General features: G+C 49.7%; 1 protein-coding gene and 1 pseudogene across 1 annotated transcript; both read left to right on the top strand.

Annotated features, from left to right (window-relative positions):
• The first annotated feature begins 579 nt into the window (after window positions 1-579).
• LOC103640644 (thaumatin-like protein) lies at window positions 580-1,424 on the top strand. Its single transcript, XM_008664129.2, has one exon. The coding sequence runs from the start codon at window positions 665-667 to the stop codon at window positions 1,196-1,198; it is 534 nt and encodes a 177-aa protein (XP_008662351.1). The 5' UTR covers window positions 580-664; the 3' UTR covers window positions 1,199-1,424.
• An 871-nt stretch (window positions 1,425-2,295) lies between these two features.
• The window catches only part of LOC103645087 (thaumatin-like pathogenesis-related protein 4), a 63,066-nt pseudogene continuing 40,012 nt past the window's right edge, over window positions 2,296-25,349 (top strand).

Here is a 25,349-nt window from a genome sequence, read left to right as displayed (position 1 = left end):
CAGTCGAATAAGCACTTGTGTAATTAATATTGATGTGCTGCCAATGCTGTCGTTTAGTCTGGCCTTGTAGCGTAGGATTTGGATTTCCACGGCGCGTAGAATTCTACGTACGTATAGAATTTTGTGGATGATACCGCAGCCAATCACGCCGCCTACCGTTGCGTTACTGCCTAACTTAATTTGGAGGACATGGTTGGTTTGTGCACGAAGCTTCATATTAGAGGTAATTAATTTTGTCATAATAATTTCAGCATACTAGTACAGAAAACATATTTGTTGTTGGTATTTTTTTTATATTTCTACTGGCGCGCGCGCGCTTTTATTTATTAACCGCCAAAGAACAAAATTTATAGGTCAGGAAATATTTTTAATTTTACTGTTGCATCCTACACAGGAAATTAACTGTCTGAAATAGGTCGGGAAAGGAAAGAAAGGAACAGCCCAATCTCAATGTCACCCAAAACTGGCGATATGATCGATTCAAGGGTAATTTTGTCATTCCTTCATCCCCGTATTGGCCGTATACTTTTCTTCTCCCGGCAGCTATAAATATCGCATGCATCCTCCCTAAACTCCTCCACACTACAAACGCATTAAGCTCTTAGCTAGCCCTAGCCACGTACCCACACATCGTAGACAACGCAATTAGCTAGGAATAGCATCCATGGCGTCCGGGGCTGCTGCTTCCTCGGCCCTCTTGCTCCTCGTCGCGGCCTTGGTGGCCACCAGTGCGAGGGCGGCCACATTCACCATCACCAACAACTGCGGCTCGACGGTGTGGCCGGCGGCCACCCCGGTGGGCGGCGGCACGCAGCTTGACCCCGGGCAGACGTGGACCGTGGACGTGCCGGCGGGGACCCAGTCCGGCAGGGTGTGGGGGCGCACGGGGTGCTCCTTCAACGGCGGCAGCGGGAGCTGCCAGACGGGCGACTGCGGCGGCGCACTCTCCTGCACGCTCTCGGGGCAGCCTCCCATGACGCTGGCCGAGTTCACCATCGGCGGCGGCGGCAGCCAGGACTTCTACGACATCTCGGTGATCGACGGCTACAACCTGGCCATGCTCTTCTCGTGCAGCACCGGCGTGACCCTCAACTGCGGCGGGCCCAGCTGCCCAGACGCCTACCTGTTTCCCAGCGACAACACCAAGACCCATGCCTGCAGCGGCAACAGCAACTACCAGGTCACCTTCTGCCCGTGAGATCGCGCGTGCGAGGCAGGCGGCAGTGTGGCCGGACGACGATGCAATATGCAATGCATGCTCCAGCCAACTTCTTTCTTTGCAAATAATAAGTATGTTGTTTGTCCTAGTTTGTTATTAGTGGAGAAATTAAAAAAGTAGACAATCGAATAAGACGATGATGTTCACCCCATAGATTATGTAACTTCGATGAGTTTGATCTATATATATGTGCTTGCAAAACATAGAGGATGTGTATGTGTCTGAGAACTTTCCGTTTATGCATGTAGGCCTGTAAAAAAAGCTCAAACTTGACGAGCTGGCTCGGTCTCGCTGTGGGTCAGCATGGCTCAATGCTTAGAACGCGCCAACGGTCCCGCTTACGAGCTGGCTCGTGGCTCAATTTAATAATAATTTGTTATTATATAAAATTCTAATTAGCATGTAGTGTCAATATCAAATAGATGACTATTTGATTCGTTTATGTTGTGTGAGATTACTACACAAGAGTAATCTATTTTCTATATTATATTAATAATATATTTATTTTACTGATTTAAAATATGTAACTTAAACATATATATGGAAATTACTATTTTACTATTTAAAATATATCAAGTTTGGAGGATCCAAACAACATAGCATACCAAGTTCGGAGACTAACTAAAACTTGAATATAGTCGCACTAAACAATATTGTCGCCCTAAACAATATTGTATAAGTTTCTATGGGGACCCGGCCCACATGCATATAGTCTCCCTAAACAATATTGTCTAAATTTCTTACCTCAAACTTTTCAATGAGCTAATTTAACTAGATGCATGCACGTCCGATGTCACTACAGTAAAAACAAACATCTCCAACGCCCACGCAGGAGACCGTCGGAGGTAGCCTTATGTCCGAGCGCCTGAGCTGGCCGTCGGACATAACGCCCTATCTCCGACGGCTGTCAGAGGGCCGTCGAACATAAGGTTATCTCCGACGGCCCGTATTATAGCCATCGGAGATAAAGCGATTTAACCGCGCGGCCAGGGAACACTATTTCATTTTCCATCTTCCCAGCCCGCGCCACCGTCGTCCCCGTGCTGCCCGCCACCGCCACGGCCCTACCGGCCACCATGCTGCGCCCCGCCGTGCTGCCCGCGCTGCCTGCCCCGCCCGTCGCCACACACGCCGCCGCGCTGCCCACCCCGCCCGCCATGCAGCCCGCGGCCGCCCCGCCCGTCGCGCTGCCCGTATTACAATCGTCGCGCTGCCCGCCCCGCCCGCTGTGCTGCCCGCTGTCGTGTAGCCACACCGCCACAGCCACCGTCGTGCTGCCACACCCACGCCGGTCGCCCGCGCAGTCATCTCCGTCACCGCCGTGCTGCCCCGTCGCCGCCGATCGCAGCCCCGCCCACGCCGGAGTCCCGCCCGCCCCGCCCCGCACTCTCAAGTGAGTAGTTAAAGTATTATTTTGTATATGTTAATATTGTTTTGTAGTTACAATTTTTGTTGTTAAATAATTATTATGTTAAATATTGTTTAATTTATTGTGTGTGATGGCCGAAATTTGATTATGTAATTAATTTAATTTGTTTTCGTCTACTTAGTGGTGTTTAGATAATTTAAACTTTTAATTTCCGAGGGTAATTATAATGCCCTCGGAAATAAGATCATTTTATATGATTTGTCACCCGTGACAATGTTATGTAGTGGTTCCTATATGATTTAAACTTTAAATTCCGAGGGTAATTATAATGCCCTCGGAAATAAGGTCATTTTATATGATTTAGGGTCTCGTGAAATGATTTTCCTTGTATTAGTGTGGTTTATTAGATTAGGGGCGTGATTTACTTAACTAATCAAGTTAAAATCTCGTATCTAGTATGGAGGAGGATCGTCGATGGATGTATGAAGGTTGAAAGAAAAGAGGTGCTCTATCAAGTGAGTGGGTTGCCAAGACTGATGCTTTTCTCGACCGTGCTTTTGCTCGGTCAGAGACTGGAACCGATGTAAGGTGCCCTTGTAGCAAGTGTCGGAACATTTATTTCCTTGACAGGAGGACTATGTCGATAGATCTTTGCAAGAACGGTTATATGCCAGGCTATGAGGTGTGGGTGCACCACGGTGAGGACCCACCTCCTCGTATTGTGTCGGAAGTTCAGTCACATGAAGAGGGGGACTATGATAGGATGGAAGAGATGCTTGACGATGTACGCCATGAGCTTCTAACCGTCGATTCGGAGAACCCCGATCAACCCACCGATTATGAGGATCCAGCTACACCTGAGGTTCAGAAGTTCTTTGAGCTCCTTAAAGCTGCCGAAGAGCCATTGCATAAGCACACGAAAGTGACCGTCCTTGTATTTGTGACTCGACTTATGGCTATTAAGTCTAAGTTTCCATTCTCAAACAACTGCTACAAGGAGCTTTTGAACTTGATCAGTGATGTACTTCCGGAGAATCACAAGATGCCAAAGGACATGTATCAGTCCAAAAAGTTGCTCTCTGGGCTCGGTATGGACTACGAAAAAATCGATGTCTGTGATAATAATTGTATGTTTTTTTGGAAGGAGACCGCGGGTGAGAAGAAGTGTACTGTATGTGGTGAGCGTAGATTCGTTGAGGTTGAAAACGACGATGGTTTGACCGTTACGACGAATATTGCACGTAAGCAGCTTCGTTACATGCCTCTTATACCTCGGTTGAAACGTTTGTTTATCTCCAAGAATACAGCCAGACACATGAGGTGGCACAAAGAAGGGGTACGTGAGAATCCAAATGTCATGGCGCACCCAGCTGATACAGATGCATGGAAGGCACTAGATGCTTTTGATTCCAGCTTTGCTGATGAAGTGCGCAATGTCCGCTTCGGTTTGGCAACAGATGGTTTCTCGCCTTTCAATCTAACTGCAACGTCCTACTCATGTTGGCCCGTCTTTGCTGTTCCATACAACCTTCCACTAGCTCTTTGCATGAAATATGAATTTATTTTCTTGTGTCTTGTAATACCTGGTCCAGATCATCCTGGAACAAAGATCGATGTGATGATGAGACCCCTGATTGAAGAATTGAAAATTTTATGGGAAGGAGTCGAGGCGTACGATTGTTACAAGAAACAAAAGTTCAACCTGAGAGCCGCGTTTTTGTGGTCTATTCATGATTTTATGGCTTACGGTATCTTTGCTGGATGGAGTTGCCATGGGATTTTGACATGTCCGATATGCGTTGAAGACACTTTATGCTTTCGACTAAAGTTTGGTGGAAAGATATGTTACTTCGATTGCCATAGATGTTTTTTGCCAGAGGATCACTCGTTCAGGTTCGATAGGAACGCTTTTAAAAAGGACACGATTGTGACGAGGGGACCACCCAAGCGTCATAGTGGTCTAGAGATTCTCGCGAGACTTAATGATTTGAAACTAAACGAACATGGAAATCGTTTTGAAGGTTATGGAACTGAGCATAATTGGACTCACAAATGTGGTCTATGGGAACTCCCTTATATGAAAGCCTTGATTCTAATGCATAACATTGATGTGATGCACCAGGAACGAAATATGGGTGAAAGCATTATCAGCACTTGCATGAATATCACTGACAAAACAAAAGACAACCCTAAGGCTAGAAAAGACTTGGCCTTAATTTGTATAAGACCAACTATGGAGATAGGAGAGAACTAGAAGAAGCCACGTGCTCCTTTCAGTATTAAACCTAAAAGGAAGAAACAATTGATGAAATGGTTGAAAAACTTAAACTTCCCAGATGGTTACGCCGCGGGCTTTAGAAGGTCTGTGAATTTGAAGACGGGAAAGTTTTCTGGGTTGAAGAGTCATGACTACCACATAATAATGGAAAGACTCCTTCCTGTTATGTTTCGAGGTTTTGTAAAAAATGATGTCTGGAAAGCTTTAGCGGAGCTAAGCTACTTTTATAGACATCTATGTGCTAAAGAAATAAAGAAAGAGATGATGGAGAAGCTTGAGCAACAAATACCGATTTTGGTATGCAAACTTGAAACCTTGTTGATTTTAAAACACTTGTTGCAAAACACTATATATGTGAGTATATTTGTGATTGTGAGTGATAGTGATGCAAAACACTTGTTGCAACCTTTCATGTGAAAGACTATCCGTCGAACACTATGTCAGTTTGGATTTTGGACCTATATGTTGATTTTAAACACTTGTTGCAACCATTTGGAACTATATATGTCGTTATGTTAAATTTGTGAATGTGAATACTATACATGTGAGTATATTTGTGATTGTGAATACTTATGTGAGTATATTTGTGATTGTGAATGTGTATATGTGCATGAAATCTATTTTGATTTTGCAAATGTCAGATTTTTTAAAATATAGTATTTTGTGCAATTTCTGGAATTTGTTATTTCCGACGGCCTAGAGTAAGCCGTCGAACATAAGTGTTTGTTATGTCCGACGGTTTACTAGGCCGTCGGACATAAGGGTTTGTTATGTCCGACGGTCTAGCGCGAGCCGTCGGACATAACTGCTGTGGGTCCCATAGACGACAGGTAAAACGGTTGTGAAACGTTAGCTCCGACGGTGGGTGGCGGCCGTCGGACATAACCTTATTTCCGACGCGTTAAGTCCGGTGGCTAGAAACCGTCAGACATAACCAGAAACCGTCGGACATAATTTATGTCCGACGGTTTAAGGCTTATGTCCGACGGCTTGGGCCGTCGGAAGTAACTTCATTTACTGTAGTGTGTGTACCCTTCAAATATGTCGAGGCCATTGATTTCTCTAGAAGACGCATGCTCTCAACCCTGGATGCGCGCCTATAAATACAAATGCCCCTTCCTCCCAACTCACCCCACTGCAATCTTTATAACTCACTAGCTGAGTGCCCGTGCGTTGCAACAGGAATATATAATACCAGTATACTACTTATATACAAAATGTGTGTTATACTGTTATGAGAAAAGGTTTCATAATCAATTTGTGATCCTAGCCATACATAAATTTTGTTATTTTAATCTAGTTGTTTTACCACCACATTGCAACCATTAGTATCATACACTACCGGAATCGACGGCTTTGCCGAGTGTCTGAAGCACTCGGCAAAGCCTTAAAAACACTCGGCAAAGACTTTGCCGAGTGTCGCACTCGGCAAAGAGGGCTCGGCACACAGTGCATCAGCAAAGCCTTCTTTGGCGAGTACTTTTTCTTGGGCACTCAGTAAAGTGGTTTGCCGAGTGCTAGAGAACACTCGGCAAAGAAAAGCAGTCGTTACGGCACCGGGTGACGGAGACGGCGTCTTTGTCGAGTGTCCTAGGTGACACTTGGCAAAGGAGTTACCTTTGCCGAGTGTCTGCCTGGCAGCACTCGGCAAAGAATCTGCCAGAGGGGTCCCATGTCAGGTACTTTGCCGAGTGCTTGGTATGGCACTCGGCAAAGCGTGCTTCTTTGTCGAGTGCCAGAGCCATTATACTCGGCAAAGAGGTGCTTTGCCGAGTGTTACACTCGGCAAAGTGACCAGTACACACCTTTTTTATTTGTTTTCCCTATTCCATCCAAACAAACAAAAGATATTTCATAGATATCACATATATACATCATAGATCATCACAGACATATATAGCCAACACAAACAGTATTAACACAAATTCTGACATAAGTATTCAACATAAGTTGTGAGGTTCTCAACACAAACAATATTAACAGAAATTCAGAAGTATCAACACAAGTTCACAAGCTCTGACAAGTATTCAACATAAGTTTTGTGTTCGAAACACTAAAAACATAACTCTCATGGAGGTGGGCAGTTGGACTGGTGCTGCGTTGGGCTGTACCCTTCATGAGGGTTGTTGGATGCTGCCCCAGATTGGCCCTGCACAGAGAAGAGATTGCATGTGTTATACCAGATGCATTACCAACATGTAACTACAATTTTGATACTCATAGGAGTATGGAACAGAGCAGGGTCAACTGCAGGGAACAATGGAGGTGGCAGAGCGAAACCCTGTGCGGCGCCAAGACTCTGCATGTACTGGAACATCTCTGCCATCCTTTGATCAGCCGCCAGGCAAGCCTCCTGCTCCGCCATTATCCTCGCCTCCATCTCTTGACGTTCCCTCCTCTCTTCTTCTAGTTGGGTCTGTAATATTACAAGCCAACGCTATAGTAACTCAAAAAGAAGGTATATAACTCAAGGAAGGACGAGTTACAGAAGCACTAACCTCGAGTTGTTGTATGCGATGCTGTGAGCAGTCGTGCTGAGGTCGTATGGCTGGACTCGAGCCCATTCTCCTTGCTCGCACCTGAGACAGAGTGGGAGTGGAGGACGAGTCAATTGCCCCATCGGCAATCCAGTACCGCCCATGTCTCTTGCCTCCTCCGACCCTCATGAGCACATCGGGGTCGATCTGCTTGGTGCTCGGATCATATTTTGGGCCATGGACCTCCTGCGCCACGGCGGTGTAGTCATGAAGGCGGTTGTAGACGGTGGGGTTGGTGTAGGCCTCGGGCCCATCATCCGGGTTATAGGTGACGTCGGACGTCGCCTTGCCCTTGTAGGCCATAGCATAGGCCGAGAAGATGGAGCAAGGCCAGCCACCATGTGACGCCGACTGCAAGAAAACCAACGAGATAGTTAGAAATAATATCTAATCCAGTGTTATATACCTAAATAAAAAAGAGGGCTTACCCATGCTTCTGGGCCCAGGCTCCGGCTGCCTTGGTGGTGGGAGGGACCTTGCATCATCATACGCCGTTCCTGGCTAGCGTTGTGCGCCTCGTCCCACTCAGTCGAACACCACCTATCCACCATCTGCTCTCAGCACAGAGGATGTGCGGCGCACCAATGCGGAATCATCTACAAAGTAAACATGTAAAGTGCATATCAGAAGATAAAATAAAATTCATGCATGGAGTACTGGTACCAAACATGGATGACTTTACCTGCAGGTACTGGTCCCTGGTCAACAACATGGTTCGGGCTTGCTGCTTGGTCACCTTCTCCCCAAGGACGGAGCCATGGTAGGTGACGATGGCCTGGATTCGGGCCTCATACTGCATGTCTATGACGAGCTTCTTACAGCTCGTGGTGGACACCACATCCACCCTAGCCTCGTATCCAGCCTAGCATATGAAGAAATCCTGCATACCAAAACGATGTATCCATACATTATTTCAAGAATTTGCAACGAATGCGACATATTTTATATTATACTAAGACTTACCCACAGCTTTTGCTTCACCCGCTCCGCCTTGTTATTGAATTCCCGGTCGTCCCGGTCTACTGCATCGAGGGCGACGGCGTAGTGGTCGAAGCTGTAGGCTGGACTCGTCACTCCAGCGTACTCAACCAGTCCAGGGAAGTGTTCCCTGCACAGCAGGCCGAGGATGCCATTGGGGAGGCGACGATGACCCCCAACATAATCCACAACCGTCCAAGAACTGTCCAAGTGATAAATAAAAAGTATTAGTTTATATTATGATTTTGAACACATAATATGAACAAGAATGAAGAACATAAAGTTACATGCCTCTCCCCATCCGGCCGAATCAGCGGCCGCCTGTCCCGAAGTATGGGATGCTGAGGGAGACTCGCGGGACCTCACAGGTAGATGCTCCTCGAACCTGAGGCGCCAGAACCTGAGGCGGTCTGCTGCTGGTCGTCGTCGTCCTGCTGCGCCGCCTGCTGCTGGACAAGGTCATCCTGCTGCGCCGCCTGCTGTGCCTCGTCCTGCTCTGCCTCGTCCGCCGTCCTGCTCCTCCTCCCCCTCCTCCTCCTCAGCCAACCGCCCACCATTTTTTTCCAAAAAACTGCAATTAAGAGTAAACAAATAAGCACATATAAAAAGATATATTTAAAAACAGGTGCGGAATAAAAAGTCATATAGCATTACGTTAAAAATAATCTTCATATGTGTCGGGGTTAGCCGGATCATAACTCTCATCATCACTATCAACCATTTCAATCTCAACACCATCGGAAGACGCAAGTTCGTCATTAATGTCATTACCTTCAAGGATTACTAAGTCATTATCATTTTGCACCTCATCATCCTCCTCATCAACAGCCATTTCAATATCTACGTCCATTCTGATAGCTTCGGTTAAATCTATATCAAATCGCCCTTCTAGCCCATCTTCTTGGAAGAACTCTTCATCATATGTATCCGAGTCTAAGTTATAATCTTCATCGTTAGGAACAGGTAACCTCCCGTGCGGCGATACCTTATACACAACATCCCAACCCTTAAGATGTTCTTTCGTTTGGCACACATATGGGAGATAATACACTTGTGTGGCCTGTTGGGCAAAGATATAGACATCGTCTCCTGGTAAGGCGGAATCTTGTCGAATTTTGACTATCCCAAGATTAGAATGTATCCGTCTCATCACTTGAGGGTCAAACCAATGACATTTGAATATCACTGGAGTAAGAGGTTTGGAACCATAAAAATTGAGCTCATATATTTTGTGACGGAACCTCCCAAGTCATTAGGCCCACCTACAGTTGTACTTGTCCAACGGACCTCAGACAACCCTGCAGGTGCCCCTGAATCACTTGATAAGTTCGATATCTGCATTCCTTACCTTTCCCAAGAGCGTTTCACCCATCACGCAGACATTACAATACATTGGAGGTACGACAATGCGGAAGCAGTTACAACAGTTTACTTTATTGAAAAGTAAGAAAGAGTAGTATTTATTATAGACCAGGGCTAAAAGATAAGAGTGTTGAAGTATTATTATTACATTACTGGGAGCCAAAAACCCCTCCCGATAAATATCAAACAAAAGTTTTAATGGAGGAACCTTTCCTCCCGAAGCTTTACTCCTCGTTTTCTTCTTTGGGCACCATCTTTGAACAAAAGCAGCAAAAGTTTGCTGCTTCCTCACCTAAAACATCATGGGACAAAGCCCTGAGTACGAAGTGTACTTTCGCAAGACTTACCCGTCAACATAAAAGACTCTCAAGGATATGCTGGTCTTTGGGAGTCAAGGTATGGCTTGTCAATAATCAAAGACTCTATTTGCAGAAATGCTTACTAACAGTGGGTCCTTAAAAATCAAATTTTACTTGTCATGTTAAGTGAAGTTACCTACAACTAGAGTTATTTCTACCCTAGTTTAATCGCTTGATCTAAACTAGCCAATTTCTTATCACCCCTTTATCTTCACTGGATTGCTACATGTAGGGCAGTGACCAAGTCTTCATATCCGCGAAGTTATGGCGATCCGAATCGATTATACTCAGCTGAGGATCTCCGATCACACGACATATGTAGCACTTAACCCTTGCATATGTCAACTCGCCACCGGGGTTCTTAAGACCAGATCAGGTTCACGCCAACCGAGAGCATAGATACACCACCGTCCAGCCTCTTGCCACGGAGGGTACACGCTACTCTCGCCATCTCTCCACTCCCATTGCGTGTTATCTTATTCTGGTATTAGTCTGCCCGAGGCAAAGCTTACCCATGATGAGGCATGTGACCAGTTAAAGGGTCCTCGATCAGCAAGCCTACATCGAGAAGGTCCTTAATCGACTCAGACGGAGACACTACATCGAGACCCTCTTCTCGTGCAAGTCACCCGCCCGGTCTCAACTTTATCATTTCAACCCAAAGTTTAGTACCTAGCAGAGGTACATCTTTTTCGATGTTGAACCCATCATGGCCATGATGGATTCACCATCAGGTTTTATTTTCGAAAACATCCCACCCACTTTGAAGCATCATCTTTTGTGAAAACAAAACATTTTGTTTTTCTAAAGCAATGCTAAGCATAAGAAAAACCTTTTAGTAAAACAGGGGACTAAGGTAATCAACTTCAAGGAAGGAAATGCAACAATTGGTTTAGCACACAACTCCTATCACTTAATGCATCAAGTAAGTGAGAAAGATTTCAAAATAACAAGGAGGTGGCAAATGCACCGGGGCTTGCCTTGTGTTACTGGTGAATCAGGCTCTGCTTTGCAGATATCAAAATAAAAACAGTTTCCTGCCTGATGTTCTTCAGGTGGTGGTGGTGAAGTCCTCGCTTCTTCGACCTCTACTTCCTCCTTGTTTTCTAAATATAGCCACATGAATGTTCATGTAATGCTCATGAGGATGCAAAGATAATAAAAGTTTATTATCTAAAGTCTTGAATACAACTTTCCTTCACGGATCTCCAAGAAACTAGGGTTTTCGGAGTCTATAGTGAAGTTCATAGGGTAGAGGCTAGGGTTTTGGGTTCTAAGTATCAAACATGGTCCAAATCATACCAAACTTTACCTAAGGCTTCAAAATATTATTTAGAGTTTACTCTAAAAGTTTAGTGAATTTTGGATTTATTATTTATTCCCTAAAAATCCAGAAGCATGGTTTTTGGCTATTTTAAATGTCCCAAAATTCCCTATTGGAACTAAAAATCATAAAACTATTTTAATTAAATACTATAGAAAATTAGAAGCCTAGAAAAATTGATTTGGTATTTTTAGCATTTTTCTGTAATTTTCTAGAATTTTTTTAGCTCTGGTAGAAAAGGAAAAAGAAAAATAATGAACAGTTCTGGACCGCAACCGGCCCAAGTCGGCCCATCACTGGAGGAAAGCGCCCGCGCGCACGCCGCTCTACCATTTTTGCAGAAATCCCCCCATCGGTTTGAATAACTAAGGAAGATTCATGTGCACTATTTAACTAGGTCACTGACACTTGCGAAAAGATCCCTACACTTCTATTTCTTCACAGTCTGAAGCCCACGACGGCGAACGGCGCTGGGCCGCGCTCCGGCGAGCTTGTACCGGCTAGATTACTTGAGGACTGGTGCTCTGCTTTGGCCGAAACCGAATTCAAGTCCTAACCATCGTTTCCCCTCAACTAATTTCACGAACGGCGATCTAACCTACTCTGTCCACGGTGACAGCGGGCATCGCGGACATTCAAACGTGTTCCCGACGATCCTAGGGACTCTAGCTCAATTGGATGGGTCAGAGAGTATCCGGAGCATCCAAGAACACTGAAACGAGAACTCAGAGGGTATGAATGGACCTGAGATGCGCTGGCCACGACAAGGGTTCTACCACGGCGGCGGAAACATAATTGGGGGAATGAGCGATTCGCGGTCTCTGGTGGACAATTGAAGACAAGCGTTGGTGCTATGGATGGGTGATTACCCAATGGAGCTCACGACGTGCTCAATTTATAGTAGGCATGAGCGGTGGCCAGGGAATTGGACGAAGACGCGCGGCGGTCGGAGGAATAGGAGGTCACTAGCGCGCGTGATTGGTGTCTATTACCGTGGCAAGCTCTCTGGTGATCACCGGATACGCTTAACACGACTAACTGCGACATGGTAAGATGCTCGGGCACGTGGCGCATGGTCGGTAAACGGCTAACGCTGGCGAGGACCAATCCGGCCGACTGTAATCCGAGCGGGTGCGGTGAACTCCCCGTCGATCGGGTCCAAGTTTATCCGTTGCCAGGATCTTTCACCTGGGAGCGCTATCCGGTACCGGTGAGCACGAATCCTAACGGCGGCGTGAATCCAACCGCGGAGATTGCCGACGGCGAGGTCTCTGCGCTAGCGGCCCAATCCGGTCACTGTACCATCGCGAAGTTCATTCAGTCGGCCTGACAGACCAAGTTGGGGACGAATTTTCTCCTGATTTCATATGGCAACTAGACCAACATTCTGCAGCAAAGTTGTAGCCTAATGATTCAGCTACAAACTTACAATAGCAACCATAGCCAAACTCTGACTGGATTATAGTCGAATTAAAGTCCAAAGATTGTCCAATCACACTGTCAGCCTGAATTCAGACCTAAGACAGTCTGACAGCCCATCTTTGGGTCCAATTTTCTCAAAACCTTTCATAGTACCAGGGCTTAATCTCTATAGCGAAGTTGTTCCCCTATTAAAGCCCTACAAACTTGATGTGGTGACCTAGGGCAAAATCTTCATAATTTGGAAGATATATGGCCCCAAAGTTGAGCCAAATGTACTGAAAATCAGACTTAACCCCATAGGGTTCAAATAGGGCTTTTTACAAATAAGTCCAATTCACATCTTTTGACTTGGGAATCCCCAATTATGTGAACCATATGACTTAAGGTACCCTAATGCCTTGATTTTTGCACTTAGGTCCAAAATGTGCACACTTTTACAGATAACCCCTAGGGTTTCATTCCAGGGTTTTACAGGGGTCTATTTAGGGTTTCTGGTACTTCTAGGGTTTTGATGCTACTTAAGTCCACACATGGTGATATTTTATGACCATTTATAATGAGATTTGAAGTTTTCTCTTATTAGGCTTTGTTTATTCTTCTGAGCCCAGTTTAGGGTCAAGCACTGTACCCTAGGGTTTCCCTCATGAGATGTCACATCAATACAACTTATTTGAAATTTTTACCTAGTGAATGCACTCTAGGTGTGACAAACACATGATATGCCAATGCTTATGATGTTATGCTCAAGTTTTAGTGGCAGTAACACCAGTTGTGTTACATATTTCTTCGATTCATCCAAAATAATCGACATCGTCAAGGCCGGGCGTAAAGACTCCAAAACACGTTGTTTTCCGATTGGGCCAACTTTTGTCGTAGTTTGTTGTGCAAAAACGGTATCCATTGACGTCATACCCAGAATATTTCTTGACCCTATAAGCAAAGCCGTTGGCTACTTGTCTCAACTCGGCACTCATAAACGGATCTCTTTGGCCCTGCAAGTATTCGCAAGTTAAAAGACATTAAATTGAGTTCATAGACGGATCTCTTTGACAAACTAAACATGTACCTTACATTTGAACCAGGAAATGAAATCGGGCAACCCATTTCTCGCACCCTTTCTAAGAAGAGTGTCATATTCCTGTGGAGTGGGGTCCCTTGATCGACGCCAGAATTCATGAAGAAATTGTTCCATGTATGGCGTCACCTCTTCAAGGTTGGTCAATACATATAGCATGATATGCCGCCACTCTTCATGTGTCAGGATCTTGGTGGTCGAGCCACTTGCGCTACCGAGTTGGCCTCGAAATATGCTAAGGTTCGATTCATTGTCGCCATCATTGTAACGAGGGGGTGGATTATGCACGCTCGGCAGTTTGTCACCATAATAAGTTGTTGTGAAGTTTGACACCTCCTCTAGAATGTATGCCTCTGCAATGGAAGCCTCGATTTTGCATTTATTTCTACATTTCTTTCGAATAGTCTTTAGACATTTCTCGATTGGATAGCACCAACGTCCCTGCACGGGCCCCCCATTCGTGCCTCATAGGGGAGATGAAGAATCAAATGCTGCATTGGATTGAAGAAGCCAGGTAGAAATATCTTCTCAAGCTTACGCAGTAACACGGGTGCCAATCTTTCCATGTCTGCAACCACGGTCCGAGATAACTCTTTTGCACAAAGCTGACGGAAGAAATAGCTCAACTCTGAAAGCGCTAGCCAGACATGCTCTGGGACATAGCCTTAAACCATCGCAGGAAGAATCCGTTCAATGCATATGTGGAAGTCATGACTCTTCATCCCTAAGACTCGCATAGTAGATAAGTTCACCCCCCTACTCAGGTTAGCTGCATACCCATCAGGGAACATCAACATCTTGATCCACTGAAGTACTTCCTTCCTCTAGGCCCTGCTTAGGACGAAATCGGCCTTAGGCCTTCTCCATGTCTTTCCACCACTTGGCGGCTTCATCTCTTGGTTTGGTCTATCACATAACATTGCCAGATCCACTCTTGCCTTTACGTTATACTTTGACTTATCAGGAATGTCCATATTTGTTGCCCATAGTGCCTCAACAACATTCTTTTCAGTGTGCATCACGTCAATGTTGTGTGGAAGGAGCAGGTCGTCATAATAGGGGAGCCAAGTCAAGCCAGACTTATGTGTCCACATATGCTGCTCACCATATCCCACAAAACCACCTTCTGTATTGGCCACGAGCCCATCTATCTGTTGACGAATTTCGGCGCCAGTCATCGTTGCAGGTGGGTGGTCTGTCACTACGACACCTTTCATAAAGTTCTTGATGTCTAGGCGGAATGGATGGTCAGGAGGGAGAAATTGTCGATGTTTATCAAAGGACGAATATTTGCCACCCTTTTTCAACCAAATGAACCTGAGAGCTTTCTTGCAAACTGGGCATGGGAACTTGTCGTGAACACACTAGGTGCAGAATAGCCCATACGCCGGTAAGTCATGCATGGAGTACTGGTACCAAACATGCATTCTGAAGTTTGTCTTCGTACCTCGGTCATACGTCCATACCCCTTCCTCCTAGGCATGTACCAGTTCATTGATCAAAGGCTCCATGTACACACCCATTTTATTCCCCGGGTGTCCGGGATTATCAACGACACGAATATATTCTGCCTTTGAAAGCACACACCAGGGGGGAGATTGATTGGGATAACAAACACGGGCCAACATGTGTATGGGACAGCGCTCATTCCATAGGGATTGAACCCATCTGTGGCCAACGCAACACGTACATTACGAGCCTCTTCGGCTTTCTCACGGTGAATGGCATCAAAGTGTTTCCATGCTTCACCATCGGATGCGTGCACCATCTTGTCAGGACTGTATCATTTTCCATTTTTGTGCCATGTCATCTGTTTTGCGGATTCCTCTGTCATGTACAGACGCTGGATCCTCAGTATGAACGGAAGGTGCCGTAGGATTGTCAAGGGGATGTCGAGCTCCCTCTTCTGTCCATCACCATAGTCTACCTCCATTAACCTAGACGATTTACACTTGGGACAGTACTTTGCCTCTGCGTATTCCTTCCTAAATAGCACACAGCCCTTCGAACAAGCATGAATCTACTCATACGTCATCTTGAGTGCACGAAGGAGTTTCTGTGCCTCGTACATGCTCTTTGGCAGAACGTGATCATCCAGAAGCAGGCTCCCAATAACCGTCAACAAGCCATCGAATGCGTCTCTACTCATGTTGTACTGCGACTTGAACGCCATTATACGCCCAATGGCTTCCAGTTGAGAAACCTTTGTCTGGTCATGAAGGGGCTTCTGTGCCGCGTCAATCATGTCGTAGAACGCCTTTGAAGTTGGCTCTGGCTCGTCATCCATACATCCTCCCATGTACTTTGCCTCCTGATAGTCGTTCAACATATCCGCTACCCCCGCATCCGCGTCATAATCCTCGACACGTTGTCTCAGCACCTCCTCTCTTGTACGATGCGCTTCACCATGAAAGATCCACCGAGTATAGCCCGGCGTAAATCCATTCTTCCAAATATGTTCTACCATGGCCTTCTTTAGTTTTCTTTTTCGGTTGGCACATTTGCTGCATGGGAATGGGACTAGACTCGCTCCTTTAGCAGCTTCGTCATATGCTCGTTCCACGAAATCATCGGTCTTTCTAATCCATTCAGTGGTGACATCGTTCCTTCCGCTACGGCCCGTGTACATCCACTCACGGTCCTCCATCCTCTAACAGATATAAAGAAGTATGTCAACCAAAAAATTTGGTAGCACCTCCCATGCACGGGGAGGTTTCCAAAGCCTGCAAATATAAGTAACAGCACGATGGCTGACATCCACGCATAATTCAACGGCACAATGGCCGACAATCACATCTACATATATTCAATCCATGAGAGATAGTACAACAAAACTACATAACTATATGAAAAATACATTTTTATTATATATACTACATGGAAACTATAATATTACCAGCGACAGAGGGTGGCCGACTACATGCAAACTACATTTGTAATATTACATGCAAACTACATTTTTATTAAAACAATAGTGCAACTAATTTCTTTTCAATAATATTAGCAGAGTTGTTCTAGAAGTAAGCACCTTCTTTTCAATAACCTGAACATAGTTATGGACTTGATGGGCTAAAACAATAGTCTCACTAAATTCTTTTGCTGGTCAATCAACAAAGCTTGCAATTCAATAAGTACATTAAATAAGTTTATTACCTAAATTCAATAAGTACAATTCAATAAGTTTATTACCTTAATTACTGGTGACAGAGGGTGGCCGACGGAGGGCACGACCGGCGGAGGAGGCCGCTTGCGGCGGTGGAGAGCGGGCGGCGGTGGAGAGCGGTGGAGGACAGAAGGGTTGCGGTGGAGAGCGGTGGAGGACAGACAGGCGCGCGAGGGAGGCATGCTCAGCGGCGGCGGATGAGGGAGGAGGCGGCGGCGGCGGGTGAGGGAGGAGGAGGCGGTGGCGGTGAGTGAAAGGAGAATGAGAATAGAAGGAGAAGGAGCGGCGGTCGCGGTCTGTTAATTTCACCCTCTTTGCCGAGTGCCTGCCATCTAGCACTCGGCAAAGTTTTTTTTAAATTTTAAAATGTTCTTTGTCGAGTGCCATCTGACAGGCACTCGACAAAGGTCGGATTTAGGGTTTTCGAAAATACTTTATCGAGTGTCTGCCGTCTGACACTCGGTAAAGCTTACTTTGCCGAGTGTCACCCTCTGACACTCGGCAAATTACATTTTTTTTATTTTCCCAACCAAACTTTTTGTGATATGCTCCTACACTATGTAGACCTACATGTACCATTTTAGGACAATTAGAAAAGTGTTTTCTATAGCTAGTAGATTTAGTTCGTTTATTTGAATTTCTTCGGAAAATTCACATTTGAACTGCAAGTCACTCAAAACTTGGAAAATCGTGCATGCAAAAATAATACACATGCTATTTAGCATAAGTTACGACCGATTTCATGAGCGGACCGGAAACTTCGAGCACCATGCTCATTCAACATGGCTGTGAACTTGCCATCCAGCAGTTTAAAAATTGTATAAAACACAAACAAAGTCAAAAAATCATGAAACTTGTCCACGTGTCATGATATCATATGTAGAGGCTGTGATAAAAATTTGAGAATGTTTTGAGAAAGTTGTGACGTACTATGTGTAGAAACCTAGGAGAACTACATTGAAACTCTATGATTTCATGTGTAGTTCAATTAGGTTTCTACACATAGTGTGTCACAGTTTTCTCGAAACTTTTTCAAATTTTTATCACAGCCTCTACATATGATATCATGACATGTGGACAAGTTTCATGATTTTTTGACTTTGTTTGTGTTTTATACAATTTTTAAACATGTGGATGGCAAGTGCACGACCATGTTTAGTGAGCATGTTGCTCGAAGTTTCTGGTCCGCTCCTGAAATCAGTCGTAACTTGTGCTAAATAGCATGTGTATCATTTTTGCATGCACGATTATCCAAGTTTCGAGTGACTTACAGTTCAAATCTAAATGTTCTGAAGAAATTCAAATAAACGAACTAAATCTACTAGCTATTGAAAACACTGTTAGAATTGTCCCAAAATGATACATGTAGGTCTACATAGTGTAGGAACATACCACAAAAAGTTTGGTGGCCAAAATTGAAAACAATAAAAATATGCTTTGCCGAGTGTCCAAAGAAGACACTCGTTAAAGACCTTATTTGCCGAGTGCCAGATATATGGCACTCGGCAAAGAATCCTTTTTGCCGAGTGCCGGCCTTCGGCCCTCGGCAAAGGCTGACGGCCGTCAGCTTTAGACGGTCGCTGACGGCCCTTTGCCGAGCGCAGCCTTTGCCGAGTGTTGCCACTCGGCAAATCCGTCTTTGACGAGTGTCTTTCTGTACCGAGTGTTCCGCACTCGGTACACGAGCTCTTTACCGAGAGCAGGACTTTGCCGAGTGCGGCACTCGGCAAAGCCTGATTTGCCGAGTGCCCGATAAAATGCACTCGGCAAAGAGTCAGACACTCGGCAAAGGCCCGGATTCCGGTAGTGATGCAGACTTCGATATATGCCACGATTTGTATGGTCTCATCATTAGAGAGCATGTTCTACACATGCCAGAAAAAATTCCCTCATACATCGTTAGTCATCAGACACGCACCACCATACGCTCTTCCTTAAACAAAAAGGCAAGTGTGTGTGTTTGCGAAGAAAATTAAAGGTAGGCCGGCACAAAAGCTATCCTGACGGTGGCGACGATGACGAACTGGTCACTGTTGTCGATCCACCTCTGCGTCACCTTCGGCACCAAGATGACGTCATAGTCCTCGATATAGTAGTCGTCGAACGCGCGCGATATGACGAGTACCGATGACTCTTGGTTGGACTGTCAAACGAAGTGCACCCCGGGCTCATCAGCGAGGTAGTACGTCTGGCCGTTGCACCACAGGATGCTTTACTCCACTACATACATCATGTTCGAGGACACTCACACAACGTCAGCAACGGCCATCATCCCAGCGCACAAGAATTCATGTTCGGTCAGTAGCGACTTACATGGCAGGTTGGGCTTCAGGTGGACGATGAGCTGGACGGCGTGATGGCGTCGTCGTCAGATGCGGTGTCTAGAACAACCCGAGAGTCGTGCAGCTGCTCTAGACCGTGTGCTTAACATTGAGGCCCAACCTGCTTAATAATGGATAGTGCGGTGCAGCTGCTCTGGACCGCATCCAAGCGGTGGCTTCGTGGGAGCTTGTCGTACACAGCAGCGCATGCGACCACGTAGGACTGCTTCTAGAGGTCGAACTGGCAGTCGCTAAGCTTCTTCTCGTCATCGATGAGCGACACCAATGCGAGTGCCTCCTGCTAATGGTGTTTGTTCAGGGTTTCAAGTAAGAAACATGGATTCATGCTTGACGTTGGTTTATGAAAATGACTCACAAGTCTGATCCATTGAAAAAATATTAAGAAGAATAAATGTCACACATGCAAAAAAGGAATTTAAGTATATGTCGGCGTTTCGAGACCGGGGGGTCCCTGAGCCGACGAGTGAGTGTGCCACGTGCCCCAGCCTAGATGGGTCGAGCGCGTGGGCGAGCGCGAAGGGGGGAGAAGCGAGGTGGCCGGAGACGGGCGTGAGAGAGGTGGAGATCCCGTGGCCTTCGTGTTCGTCCCGCGCCCAGGTCGGGTGCGCTTGCAGTAGGGGGTTACAAGCGTCCACGCGGGTGAGGGAAGCGAGCGGCCCCGAGAGAGCGCCTGTCCCGTCCTCGTCCCCGCGCGGCCAACCTCCTCTAAGAAGGCCCTGGTCCTTCCTTTTATAGGCGTAAGGAGAGGATCCAGGTGTACAATGGGGGTGTAGCAGAGTGCTACGTGTCTAGCGGAGGGAGAGCTAGCGCCCTAAGTACATGCCAATGTGGCAGCCGGAGAGATCTTGGCACCCTGCTGGCGTGATGTCGTGGCTGTCGGAGGAGCAACGGAGCCTGGCGGAGGGACAGCTGTCGGAGCGGTCGAGTCCTTGCTGACGTCCCCCTGCTTCCGTAAGAGAGCTGAGAGCCGCCGTCGTCACAGAGCTTGTGGGGCGCCATCATTGCCCATCTGGCGGAGCTAGCCTGATGGGACACCGGTCTTGTTCTCTGTGACCCGAGTCGGCTCGGGGTAGGATGATGATGGCGCTTTCCGTTGACATGGCGGGCCTGTGCCCTAGGTCGGGCGACGTGGGGGCTCCTCCGAAGCCGAGGTCGAGTCTGTCTTCCGTGGCCGAGGCCGAGCCCGAGCCCCTGGGTCGGGCGAGGCAGAGATCGTTCGGCAGAGGCCAGAGCGGAGTCCGAGCCCTGGGGTCGGGCGAGGCGGAGTTCGTCGTCTTCCGGGGCCGAGCCCGAGTCCGAGCCCTGGGTCGGGCGGAGCGGATTTCGCCGTCTTCCGGGTCTTAGCCCGAGTCCAAGCCCTGGGTCGGGCGGAACGGTGCTCGCCGTCTTCCGGGTCTTAGCCCGAGTCCGAGCCCTGGGTCGGGCGGAGCGGAGTTCACCGTCTTCCGGGTCTTAGCCCGAGTCCGAGCCCTGGGTCGGGCGGAGCGGAGTTCGCCGTCTTCCGGGGCTTAGCCCGAGTCCGAGCCCTGGGTCGGGCGGAGCGGAGTTCTTTCGTCTTCCGGGTCTTAGCCCGAGTCCGAGCCCTAGGTCGGGCGGAGCGGAGTTCGCCGTCTTCCGGGGCTTAGCCCGAGTCCGAGCCCTGGGTCAGGCGGAGCGGAGCTTCCTATGGCGCCTTTGGCAAGGCCTGACTGCCTGTCAGACTCACTCTGTCGAGTGGCACTGCAGTCGGAGTGGCGCAGGCGGCGCTGTCCTTCTGTCAGACCGGTCAGTGGAGAGGTGGAGTGACGGCGGTCACTTCGGCTCTGCCGGTGGGCGCGCGTCAGGATAGAGGTGTCAGGCCACCTTTGCGTTAAATGCTCCTGCAACTCGGTCAGTCGGTGCGGCGATTTAGTCAGGGTTGCTTCTTAGCGAAGCCAAGGCCTCGGGCGAGCCGGAGATGTGTCCGCCGTTAAAAGGGGGGCCTCGGGCGAGACGGAAGTCCCTCGAGGTCGGCTGCCCTTGTCCGAGGCTAGGCTCGAGCGAAGCTTGATCAAGTCACTCGTATGGACTGATCCCTGACTTAATCGCACCCATCAGGCCTCTGCAGCTTTATGCTGATGGGGGTTACCAGCTGAGAATTAGGCGTCTTGAGGGTACCCCTAATTATGGTCCCCGACAGTAGCCCCCGAGCCTCGAAGGGAGTGTTAGCACTCGCTTGGAGGCTTTCGTCGCACTTTTTTGCAAGGGGACCAGCCTTTCTCGGTTGCATTTTGTTCCGGTGGGTGCGCGCGAGCGCACCCGCCGGGTGTAGCCCCCGAGGCCTCGGAGGAGTGGTTTCACTCCTTCGAGGTCTTAATACCTTGCGTAATGCTTCGGCTGGTCTGGTTGTTCCCTCATGCGAACTGGTCGTAGCTCGGGTGCACGGTCGGGGCCCAAGCTCTCGGGCTGGTATGTTGACGCTGTCAACGGTTTGGCCGGAGCCGGGTTTGCGAGAGCAGCCCCCGAGCCTCCGCACAGGGCGAGAGGACGATCAGGGACAGACTTGGCTTTTTTACATACGCCCCTGCGTTGACTTTTCGCAAGGAGGAGGGGGGGAGAGCGCCATGTTACCCTCGATGGGCACCGAACATGGTGTCTCCGGTGAGCTGCAAGCGGGTGATCCGAGTGGACGTCCGTGCCCCGTTCGTTGGGGGTCGGCTAGGGGCCCAGAGGCACGCCCAAAAGTACCTGCGGGTGATCTGCCGGACCCGGTCCCCTGGCGACGGGGTCCGAGGGCTCGATGCCTCCCTCCGATGGGATTCCGTTACAAGATCGTTCCCGCTGGTCTCGGAAATGTCCTAGGGTACCTCGGGAGCGCAGCCTGAGCCTCGGTTATGTATCGAACGTACCCCTGGTCATCCCTCGCTCGGCGTCTGAGGCGACTGTGAACCCTTCGGGGGCCAGCCTTCGAACCCCTGATCAGTAATGGGCGCGGAGCCCGAGTAGCCTGAGGCGGCCATGGAGCCCTTCGGGGGGCTGGCCTTCGAACCCCTGACCAGTAGTGGGTGTCGGGCCCACGCGATCTGAGGCGACTGTTGAACCCTTCGGAGGGCCAGCCTTCGAACCTCTGATCAGTAGGGGGGCTCGGAGCCCGGTTCCTTCACAGAGAAGGATCCTTTTCGGGGTATCCCCCTTTCCCGGTCCCTGTTGCAAGAGATAGAGAAAGAGGAAAAAGGAAAAGGATACGAAATCGAATGACGCGGCGTACCTTTTTGGCGCGGTTATTACGGCGAAGGCGAAGCGTCGCCCGCTTCTCCTACCAGAGGCGCCGCCTGTCCCGCCGCGGAGTTAATGCGACGGGGCGAGTGGTTGGCGGGGCGGCCGTTGCGCGTGCGCGAGCCGTTCGAGGAACGGCTGTTCCGCTTCGCGTTTTTTGAATCCCGCGTCCGGTCCGGGCGGAGCGCTGGAAACGGTTTCGCCCTGGCCTTCATATACTCGAGAGGGGGTCCGGTGACGGTTCTTCGCTCCGCTTCCTGCCTCTTCCTTTAGGTTTTCGCAACCCGAGAAACTTTAGTCGGAGAAGAGAAAAAAACCGCCCTTCCTGCCCCTTGCGCCGCCATCCCTTCCATTTTGGTGATGGCTGATCGGGTGACCATAATCTCCCCGCGCGATCCGTGGCCCTTTTCCACGGTGACGGCGAGCGATCTGGAGGAGCTGGTCGGCGAGGGTTTGCTTCGCCCTCTCACCGATAAGCAGCGACCAGAGTGGATTCCTCCCGTGGGCGGAGTCACTCCATCCCCACCGCCGGGGTACGTTGTGAGCTTCGCTTCCTTCCACTAGCGGGGATTCGGCGTGCCGACGGGCCGCTTTATGCGGGCGATCCTGTTCCACTATGGGGTGGAGTTGCATAACCTCACCCCCAACTCCATCTCGCAGGCCGCTATCTTCGTAGCGGTGTGCGAAGGGTATTTGGGGATCGCCCCCCATTGGGATTTGTGGACTCATCTCTTCCTCGCCGAGCCTTTTGCCTTGCCGACGGGAGAGAGGAGGGTCCGTGCGGCGGTGCGGGCCGGCGGCTGCACTCTCTTGCTGAGGCAGTCGCGGGCGTCACAGTACATTCCTGCCATCCTCGCGTCCTCGAACAAGGGGTGGCAGCGCCGGTGGTTCTACCTCCGGAATGACGGTGAGTTGCTCCCGCCGTTCTCCCAGCGTGTAGTCACCGCCGCCACCGACGCCTGGTGTCACGGGACCCCCCACGAGAGACAGAAGAACCTCGAACCCCTTCTCCAGGCTCTAAAGGCGTCGCGGGAGGGGGGACTCACCGCTGCGGGAGTGGTTGCCGCCATCCACCGTCGGAGGGTGCTTCCCTTGGCGGAGCGGCGGCTGCCGCTTTGGGAGATGACCTCGGAGGCTGACTGGGAGGGCTCGCGAATGTCCCCTGATCCTCTTCCCTTCGACGCCCTCCAATGGCGGGTGTCGGCTGCGATGGGGAAGCCGGACCCCCACGCCTACTCCCAGCTTCGGATGCGCCCCGACCAGGGGTGTGTAACTTTGGTGAGTGTTCGCTCCTTCCTTCTTCATACATCGGGTTGCTCCGGGTTCTTATGATCGGGTTTCTTTCTCCCCTTCTTTTAGGAGGTGGGGTGGCACAAGCCCTCCCTGCCACGGGTCCCGGAGGACGTGGTGGACCGTGCAGCGCGGCGGGTCACCGCGGAGGAGAAGAAGAAGAAGAAGGACGCGGAGAAGGCCTGGGCCCGCGAGCGGAGGCGGGCTCGGGACACCTTGGAGAAGCGTCGTCGCCAGCAGGAGAGGGAAGGACTCCCGAGGGAGCTGTCGCTGGAGACGCCCGACGACGACGATGACGATGATGATGAGGAGGAGGACGACATGGCCGCCCGTCTCGGCCTCAGCCCCGGCTTGGGGTGTGGCCAGGAGCCGTCGAGCCAGCCCCCGAGCGGGCCGACACCATCAGTCCCCGGAGTTGGGGTGTCGGGGTCCCGGCCCGAGGCACGGGGGCGACCCGAGAGGTCACCTGACCCCTCGGCCGGAGGAGCTGAGGTGGCTCCGGAGGGCCAGGTCAGGGCGTCTGCTCCCCAGGGGCCGCCGCTCGTACCGGCAGCGCATGGGGGTGACCCTCAGGTCATCGCGACTGCGCCCGGGCAATCTGCTCCCCGGGCGCCTAAAGCAAGGGTGGCGCCGAAGTTGCCAGCGAGGCGGACCTCGGCGGCTGTTTTGGGAGCCAGGATCCAAGAGACCTCCCCCCAGGCGCGGTGGATAATGGCCCGGAGTGGGTGAGTATCTCGGAATGTCTTCGTCTTGGCTTCCCATCCATATGTCTTGGCCGTGATTTTCCTTTTCTCTCCCTTTTTTTATATCCAGCAAGCGAAGCCATGGCCAGACCGACCTGGCACCCCGGAAGGCCCTTAAGACGGCGCTGGACTGTGCGGCCAGTGCTGCCCCGGGCCTTGTCGTTCAGCCGACCCTTTCGCGGGGTATTTCACCGCAGGGGGCTCGGGCGTCGCCTGTCTCTGGGGAGCGGGCTCCCGAGGCCGGCTCTTCTGCCGAGGCGGCCATCGTGGTTGGGGAGGCGGCTGACGCCGACGTGGTCCCGAGCCCGCCTGTCGTGCCGGCCATGCTGGCGCCCGCCACCGCCGAAGTTGCCGCTGTCCCTGTCGGGGAGCGACCGGTTGTTGCCAGCGTCGGGATGGCTGATGCGTCGGCGCCCAGTGCCTCAGAAGAGGTGGGCGTGGACGCGCGATCCGTCCAGCCGGGTGGCAGCCTCATCGCTGTGCGGCGGAGCCCCGAGGCCCGGCGCCCGTTGCTCCGATTCCGGACCCGCGAGGCCTCGGACCCTGTCTTCGTTCTCGACGATGAACAGGAGGACCAGTCCTGGGACGAGCTCCGCGAGCGTGCTGAAGCAACGGTGGGGTCGCTCCGGTCGTCGCTGGAGGTTTTCTGCAGAG

This window comes from Zea mays, chromosome 1 (genome assembly GCF_902167145.1).
Source record: "Zea mays cultivar B73 chromosome 1, Zm-B73-REFERENCE-NAM-5.0, whole genome shotgun sequence".
NCBI classification, from domain to species: Eukaryota; Viridiplantae; Streptophyta; class Magnoliopsida; order Poales; family Poaceae; genus Zea; species Zea mays.
Note: the sequence above shows the minus strand (reverse complement) of the source record. Positions and strands in the feature narration are given on the sequence as shown.